Source organism: Pinus tabuliformis, chromosome 4_1 (genome assembly GCF_031772625.1).
Source record: "Pinus tabuliformis cultivar Carrire ecotype Pingquan chromosome 4_1, CPIR1, whole genome shotgun sequence".
In the NCBI taxonomy this organism is placed as follows: domain Eukaryota; kingdom Viridiplantae; phylum Streptophyta; class Pinopsida; order Pinales; family Pinaceae; genus Pinus; species Pinus tabuliformis.
The window spans coordinates 688,145,915-688,154,899 of record NC_142303.1 but is presented as its reverse complement, the minus strand read 5'-3'; the positions used below and the strand labels follow the sequence as shown (position 1 = coordinate 688,154,899).

Sequence of the window (8,985 nt, the reverse complement as noted above, 5' to 3'; positions counted from 1 at the left end):
TCAAGATAGAAGGACATATCAAGAAGAAAAATGTTCAAGAAGTGAAAGATCAAATCAAGCATCAAGAAATGAATCCGACCATATCTTGTAAAGGATTGGAAGAAATTACCACTCCTCAAACTCTAGAGATAGAAGGACATATCAAGAAGAAAAAGGTTCAAGCAGTGAAAGATCACATCGAGCATCAACAAAAAGTTCTCCAAATTTTAAAGGATAACGCCACTTTGGTGCAAAATCAAATGAAACAACAGGTAGATCAACATCGTAGTGAAAAATGTTTTGATGTAGGTGATTGGGTATTTTTACTACTACATCTCAAGCAAGCTATTTATGAGAAGGAAATGTTAGCAATATTACATGCACTTAAAAAATGGTGACCTTACCAAATGGGAATACTCTTCAAGGATGAGGACGTGGAAGCATTGTTTTGTGCTATTTCTATTATCCAACTAGATTGGATAAATGAAGCAAGGGATGAATGGAAGAAGGATGAAGAAGTATGGCCACTTATTCAAAAGTTGCAAAAGATCCCAATTCAAACAATATTTCTAGAAATTGAAGAGGAAGGAAAAATCATATTGGAACCTGGAGCAATCACAGAAACAAGAACTCGACAGCTATGAAATCGATCAATTTTAGAGTATCTCATCAAGTGGAAGAACTTACCCGCTGAAGATTCCACATGGGAGGACAAGAATTTTATACAGAAGCATCAAGAACTACTCAAGCGTTGAGGACAATGCTTTTTGAAGGAGAGGGGCATGTTAGGCCCCTATACTACTAGTTTAACCCCTTATTGTTATTAGTACAACCCACTTATTATACTGATGTACCCATGTAGTGCCCATATTGTTACTATTGTGCCCCATAGAAGCCCACTATTGTTATTATTGTGCCCTTACATTATTATTGTTATGTCGGCTCTAATTATGTTATGACCCATTACACTCCTATATATAGAAAGGAGGTCTTTTCATTTGTATCATCCAAGAATTTCTCATTTATGTAATGTAAAGGAGGAATTTCTTATTCGAAAGTTACAACAAGACTCCAATATGTCTGATACATTTAGCTAGCAAAATGATTCGTTATGGTACAAAGATCGCTTATACCTCTATAAGAATTCCTAGCTAAAACAAAATATTCTTATGGAATTGCACACTTCTCCCTTAGGAGGGCACTATGGATTTTTAAAAACTTACCACATGGTTAAGAAGGAATTTTTTTGGGAGGGCCTTAAATCAGATATTCAAAAGTTTGTGGCAAAACGTTTGGTTTTCCAACAAAATAAGTTGAAACAATTAAGACACCGGGTCTATTACAACCTTTATCCATTCCAAGCCAACGTTGGGAGGAGGTTTCAATGGATTTTATCACAGGTTTACCCAAGTCTGAGGGAAAGAGTGTCATCATGGTGGTAGTTGATAGACTTACCAAGTATGCACACTTTTGTGCATTATCACATCCATTTAAAGCTAGTATAGTTTCTACTACATTTATCGAAACAATTCAAAAGCTACATGGAAACCCAAAGATTATTGTAAGTGACAAAGATCCCATTTTCACTGGAAATTTTTGGACATAATTATTTTCTTGTCTTGTTACTCAGTTAGCTCATAGCTCATCTTATCATCCTCAATCTGATGGGCAAACTGAGATAGTAAACAAATGTTTAGAAGGATATCTTCGTTGCTTTGTATCTGATAAATAGACACAATGGGTCAAATGGTTGCCCCCTCGAAGAGGCTGAATTCTAAGGCGTTGATCTATATTTTATATCTTTTCTTGAGCTGGTTCCATAACATTTGGTATCAGAGCTTTGGATTCTAGGGTTTCATTGCTCCAAATATGTCATCGTGGAATTTTTTCTATAACTTTTTTTCTGTGACGTTTCAGAAGATGCTACCCACAATCAGACGTCTCAAAACCTTCAAGTTATTCTATGTACACCTCTTCCTCAATCATGCCACTAAGGAAGGTTGTCTTTACATCCATCTGATGTATATTCCAACCCATCTGTGTTGATAGTTCCAATATAGATCTGATTAACGAGTACCTTGCAACAAGAGCAAAGGTCTCATCATAGTTATCCCCTCTACCTGTGAAAAGCCACGGGCCATAAATCTAGCCTTATGCATCTCCACACTACCAACTGCAGCTTACTTTACCTTGTAAATCCAATGTGTGCTCACCACTAACTTTTCTTCTAGTTTTGGGGTCACATCCAAAAAATTGTTACGAACTATGGAGTCATACTCCTCCACAATGGCACCAACCCAAACCGGCTGCCGCACTGCTTCCTTAAAGGAATATGGCTCTTTCACAACACATTCGCCCATAAGAGCCATGTATCTAGTGCACCTCTTAGTTCACCTCCCCTTCCTATGCTAAGAAGTGGGCACTCCCACATTCTCTCGTGCATCATCCTACAATCTTTCAACCTCTCTGGTGAACTTTCTTCCCTCTTTGGAAGACTCTCCCTGAGTGGATGTCTCCACTCAAGGATCCTCTGCATGTGGCTGCTCCACATTAATCTGAGGCTCCTCAACCTTTAGAGCTAAAATCTCCTCATCTGCATGTAGCTCATGCTCCCTCTCAAGGGAACCTCGCATGGCATTCTCCTCATCAAATCTGACATCCCTACGAACCACTATCATTATGCTAGTCAGCAATTACACCTGATAGTTTTGAGTTTTATCAGTGTACCCCAAAAATATCCCCAACTTTGATGTCAGATCAAGCTTCTTTCATGCATCTTTGGTCACATGGAAATATATTGATGACCCAAAAATCCTGAAGTGACCAACATCTGGCCTCTTATCGGAATAAGCCTCCATTGGTGTCTTCATCTCAAGTATCCGATGTGGGCTACAGTTCTCAAAACAAACCACTGTGTTGCATGCCTCAACCCACAAGTGTAGTGGTAGGCCCTGATCATGAAACATCACCCTTTTTTCCCCCACTATGCTTCTGTTCTTCCTCATGGACACCCCATTCTGTTGAGGGTTATGGGGTGCTGTCAACTCTCATTTAATCCCTTCTATTACGCAAACGTTCTTAAACTCATTTGAGACAGACTCACCACCGTTATCACTCCATAGATCTTTAACCTTCTTACCCAACTCTTTCTCCACCGATACTTTAAACTTTCAAAACTTTGTGAAAGTTTGATCCTTTTTCTGCACGAAAAATATCTAACATTTACGAGAATAGTAATCAAGATATATAACTTAATACCTATGTTTGGCCAAACATGGAGAAAACAACGAAAATGGACTAGGTTAGCCTGATGGAACGGGAGCTTTGCAACTAGGGTTTATGCAAACCACTACAACGGTGCAGAGCGTATCTCCTCTGCCGCATCAAAGCGGATGCCTACCTGAGCACGACAGTACGCCATTGGATTAACCAGCGTGGAAATGGATAACCCCTAGGGGGGGGCTTCAAAGCCCTCCCCCATCTCTGATCGAGAGCCTTCAGCGCAAACTTGGACTTTGCCTTCAGGGCCGGAGCATGAAGAGGCAGATAATAGAGAGCCCCCTCTGCAAGATAAGACAAACGCATTCCCTAGTCAGTCAGAAAGACGCAGCGAGATACCAAAAAGGAAAATAGAGCATGAAGAAGCACCTAAGGTCACCTCGAAGACATGCAAACCCATAGCAGCCGAAAGGCCCAAGATAGAACTACACAGTCATAGAATCAATGGGCGAATCCAATATATGAAGGACCATGCACTCATTGGAAAATTTATTGGATTCTGGCCGACAGAAAAAGCATTGCATGGATGGATCTCTGCCAAATGGACACCCAAGGGTCATGTTACCCTGCAGCTGGGACCAAAAGGGTTCTTCACGGTGATTTTCGTCTACATGGAAGATAGGAATAGAATCATGGATGAAGGGCCCTATTTTTTAACTCTGTAGGACTGTATTTAAGGGAATGGGTAGAAAGATTCAACCCGGATAAGGAGGACCTCAGTTGGGCACCAGTGTGGATCAGGATGTACTCACTACCAGAGGAATATTGAGATGAGGATTCACCCAAATATATTGGAAACGGGCTGGGGGAATATATAAAATTGGCAGAAGAAACAAAGTTTCATAGATATACATCCTATGCCTGCATTTGCGTCTTCATGTGCCTGGACAAGGCCTTGCCAGATTCGGTAAGTCTCTTCCATGATGACTATGAATGGATTCAACCCTTGGATTATGAACATGTACCCTTTCGCTGTCGCAAGTGTCATGCTCATGGGAAAACTTTTAGGGACTACCCGCTGAATGCCAAACCCCAATCCCTAGATCCCTTTGACAAGCAGACCCAAGATGGCTTCACCAAAGTAGAAAATCACAAAAGATCGCACAAAAAATCCTCTAATGGGAAAAAGCCCCAGCAGGACACTGCATCCTTTCCTTCTACTAGTAGCAGCTTTGAGATTCTCGCCAAAACCTCTGAAGATCAGCCCCTGAATTTGAGGCCCAACCCCTCACCCATCTCCGCACCTGCAATCCCTCCACCTTCTGGATCCTCTCCCACTCCTCGCCCTCCCGAAGATGACCATGGATCCCCTAAGGAGGCCAGGAAGAACTCGGACTGGAAAGAAAAGGATATGGATGTGGACGACATTCCCAACCAATCTTTGAGCGTAGCAATCACTTTAGAAGACACTAGCCAGCCACAACTGATGGACGAAGAACCAAAAATCATTGACTTGGGAGGACTTGACATTCTGGAGCTCAAACTAGCTTGCAAAAAGAAGGACTATGACAAGATTCCAGAGCATCAGGTCAGCACATTAGAAGTCATCATTTCCAGGGCATACCAGCAACAATAGCTAGGCATTCAACAGGGCAGTCATTGGGACGACGGTCTCCTCCCAAAAGATTCCAAAAAGAGAGGGAGAAGAACAGACCTCCAATGAACAATCGCAATAGGGAAAATCCTGGTTGACTCAGGCAGGTATGCGAAGTTGACAAAGTACTACAAGCCCACCACTAGTAGTGAATCATGAAGCTCACTTCATGGAATTTAAGAGGGCTCAACAGCCCAGGGAAACTAAGAATGATAAAAAACATGATAAAGCAGGAGCAGCCACAGATTTTCTTCCTTCAAGAAACGAAGTGTAACAGTATCACTCTGGGAAACATTCTCTCCAGAGCATGGCCAGGCAGTTGTTCGGTAGCAGTGGATGCTTCAGGGGCTTCAGGCGGGCTGGCTATTGCCTAGAACTCACAAGCGATAATGCTCTCAGATTTTCATGCATCTCACCACATTATTCAGGCCACTTTTCACATAATAGGCACTAACATCCATGGCCATCTTACCAACGTCTATTTCCCACAGGAGGCAGGTAATAAAATAGCTTTACTAAACACTATAGAAGTATTGAATCTCAACAGAGTCCATCCTCTTTGGATCATTGGAGGAGACTTCAACATGATCACTAAGCTAGAGGAAAAGCAAGGGGGTCGAGATAAGATGGAGCAGGAAAATGGACACTTCAAAGAATTCATCCAAAACAATTCTTTAATCGATTTGCAATTCTGCAATGGTACACATACATGGAGCAATCGCCAGACTGGAAAGCAACAAATCGCATCCAAACTGGACAGATTCCTCATATCTGATAATGCGGTGCATTTGGGAGGTGATATTGCGGTAGCAATTCTCCCTTACTCAGGCTCTGATCATTGGCCCATATCCCTCCAGTGGCAAAGACCGGGCAACGCCAATAGGAGACCATTTCGCTTTGAAGCGTTTTGGCTCACCCATCCCGCATTCAAAGACTTCATCAGGTATACTTGGAAAAACTTCCAACCGCCAGAGGGATCTAAAATGTTCTAGTTTCAATAGAAACTCAAATATCTCAAATCCTGAATCAAGCTTTGGAATCAAGAGACTTTTGGAAACATTTTTCAGGCGCAACATGTCTTAAACAAGGAAATGAAAGAGATCCAGCAACAAATAATCACGGGGGGACACAATGAAGGGACTTTGGAATAGGAGCAACGCATTCACAATCAACTGGAGGAGAGGAGAAAGCAGGAGGAAATATTATGGAAGCAGAAATCCAAGATAAGATGGCTGAAAGAAGGAGAAAGAAACACTAAGTTCTTCCACAGAACCACTGTTCAGCGAAGAATGCACAACACTATCTCTTTCATTCAGAAGCAAGATGGGGAAAGAGTAGAAAAGCATGATGAGATCGAGCAGGAATTCATAAGACACTTCCGGCAAGTTCATCAAGAGCCCCAAACAGATAGACGACCTGCTATTGAAAAAATCACCCAAAATGTGCCGAAAATCATCACAGAAGAACACAACAAGCTCCTTCTTCGCCCAATTCTACCTCAGGAGGTGGACACCACAATGCATCAGCTCAAGGAGGGCAAAGCCCCTGGCCCAGATGGCTTTACTACCACTTTCTTCCACTCCTTCTGGGAGCTGATAAAAGAAGAGGTCTGGCTTGTGGTGGAGGAATCGCGCACTCTTCACTAGCTTCTGCCCTCTCTCAATTCTACTTTCATTGCGCTCATTCCTAAAGAAGAAAGCACCAATACTCTGGATAAATTTCGTCCAATCGCTCTATGCAATGTAATCTACAAAGTGATATCTAAAGTCATAGCCAACAGATTAAAGCCGCTGCTGCCCCTGCTCATTTCACCTGAACAATCTGGCTATGTGGAAGGAAGACAGATCTTGGACGGCATCATCCTCATGCACGAAATCATTCATTCTCTCAAGCACTCCAAACAGGTAGGTATGATTCTCAAGCTTGACCTTTCAAAAGCTTTTGATAAGCTCAGTTGGGCATACATACAAAAAATGTTAATAGCTTTTGGTTTTTCTCCAATGTGGGTTCGATGGATTCTGAGCCTCATATCTTCAACTTTCTTCTCCATCCTTGTTAATGGCATCCCATCCCATCCCTTTAGTCCCTCAAGAGGAATAAGGCAAGGCGACCCTCTCTCTCCATTCCTTTTTGTACTCATGGCGGAAGGCTTGGGCCGCCATATCAAACAAGCCCTCCTCTCCCAGCAGATCAAAGGTCTATCCATTCACAACTCCCCTGCAATAACCCATCAGCAGTTTGTCGATGACAACATGCTTTTTGGTTACCCATCAGTACAGGAAGCCTCTATGTTCAAATCCTTGCTGAATGACTTCTCTGAGGCTTCAGGAACAAGCATCAACAAGGCCAAATCACAGATTTTTTTCTTCCACACTCCACCTGTTATTCAGCGTGCCATAGCTCGTATCTTGGGATTCTCCATAGACACTCTCCCTTCTAAATATCTTGGAGCCCCCCTTATTGATTCGGCCATCAAGCATGCCTCTTGGCGTATGCTCCTCGAGAAGCTTGAATCCCGCCTCAACTTATGGACACACAGATCTCTGAATATAGCTAGTCGATTGGTGCTAATTAAGGTTGTGCTACAGGCAATGCCGCTTTACCTATTCTCAATCCTTGCAGCACCTAAATGGGTAATTAAAAGAATAAAGGATCTACAACGCACCTTTCTTTGGGGGGCTACAGGTACAAATCACAAATGGGCCTTGGTAAAATGGACCACTGCGTGCAAGCCTAAAGAACAAGGGGGTGTTGGTCTGAGAGACCCCAGTCACAACAATGCTATTATGTGTGCAAAAATCTGGTGGCAATGGCTATCCACCCCCAACAAGCCATGGGCAGCCATCTGGACTGCCAAATATGCCAACCACAGGCCACAGGAGGAGCTCATCAGATTAACTCCCAATGCAAAAGGTTCACTCATATGGAACGCAGCTAAACAACACTTCTTGATGATATAGCAACACTTTTTGGGAAGTAAGAAATGGCAGAACATCTCAGTTTTGGATGGACACATGGAACCAATTGCCAAAGCTCAATGGCATTCTCCGCCAGCTTCCAGGCCACTCTGGGGAAGAGCAGCATCAGGAAGAGATATGGCATTATTGGACTCAGGAGACAGATCAAGGGTATAGGCAATGGCAGCAAAGTGACAAGATAATCAGAAGCACGGATCACCAAACTATGAGGGATCTGGAAAGGGAGCTCCAAAAATGCCGAATCAGATACTCTGAAGGCAGAGACATCCTTCGATGGGGCTACTTGCCAAGAGGAACCTTCTCCACCACAGAGGCTTACAAAATCATATGTACAAATCCCTCACCCCTGGACCCCATCTGGGGAAGAATATGGTCAACAGGCACCTGGCCCAAAGTCTCACTCTTCCTTTGGTTGGTGGGGCACCAGAAAATACTCACTTGGGACAAACTCAGGCGAAGAAACTATCATGGTCCCTCAATCTGTGTTAATTGTAACTCTCAGGAGGAAACACTCCAGCACCTTCTGGATTCCTGTACCCTTGCCAACCATCTGTGGGAGAAGGCCAGTTTTCGATGTCAAAGAAGATGCAGGGTGTCAGATGATATCACCAACTCCATACGCCAATGGCATCAGAATCCCTACAAAAGTGAAGTTCTCAACCAATTATGGAGATTGATTCCTGGGCTCCTCATTTGGTGTATCTGGAAGGAAAGGAACAAGTGCATATTCAAAGATCAAATTACTCCACTAGAGATCATCTGGGGCAACTTATGTCTGAATCTCAAAGAGACCTTGGCACTTCACACGTGGATGCCGGACGACTTTCCCACTCTTGTAAATGAGAAGGCCATCTGGGCTAATTGGAACATGCCTCTCCCACAGGGAACTCCTACTCAAGCCCCCTCAGAAAGCATCAACACAAAGAAGGACTCCTAGACCTCCCCTCCAAAGCACACTTTCAAGCTCAACTTTGATGGAGCATCAAAGGGCAACCCTGGAAAAGCTTGATTCGGAGGAATTTTCAGAAATCATGAAGGCTCACCCCTCCTTATTTACTTTGGCAACATAGGATGGGACACCAACAACTCGGCTGAATTGGAGGGTCTATGGCAAGGACTCCTCGTTTCCTGGAAACACAACTTTCATCCCCTGGA

At 43.2% G+C, this 8,985-nt stretch overlaps 1 protein-coding gene across 1 annotated transcript; it reads left to right on the top strand.

Annotated features, from left to right (window-relative positions):
- Window positions 1-5,241: 5,241 nt before the first annotated feature.
- Window positions 5,242-5,844, top strand: LOC149178001 (uncharacterized). The gene has a single exon (XM_089421948.1). The coding sequence runs from the start codon at window positions 5,242-5,244 to the stop codon at window positions 5,842-5,844; it is 603 nt and encodes a 200-aa protein (XP_089278074.1).
- The last annotated feature ends 3,141 nt before the right edge of the window (window positions 5,845-8,985 follow it).

What these genes read in the sequence shown, in the direction of transcription:
- LOC149178001 (XM_089421948.1), top strand. Translation starts at nt 5,242, where the DNA reads ATGCTCTCAGATTTTCATGCATCTCACCACATTATTCAGGCCACTTTT.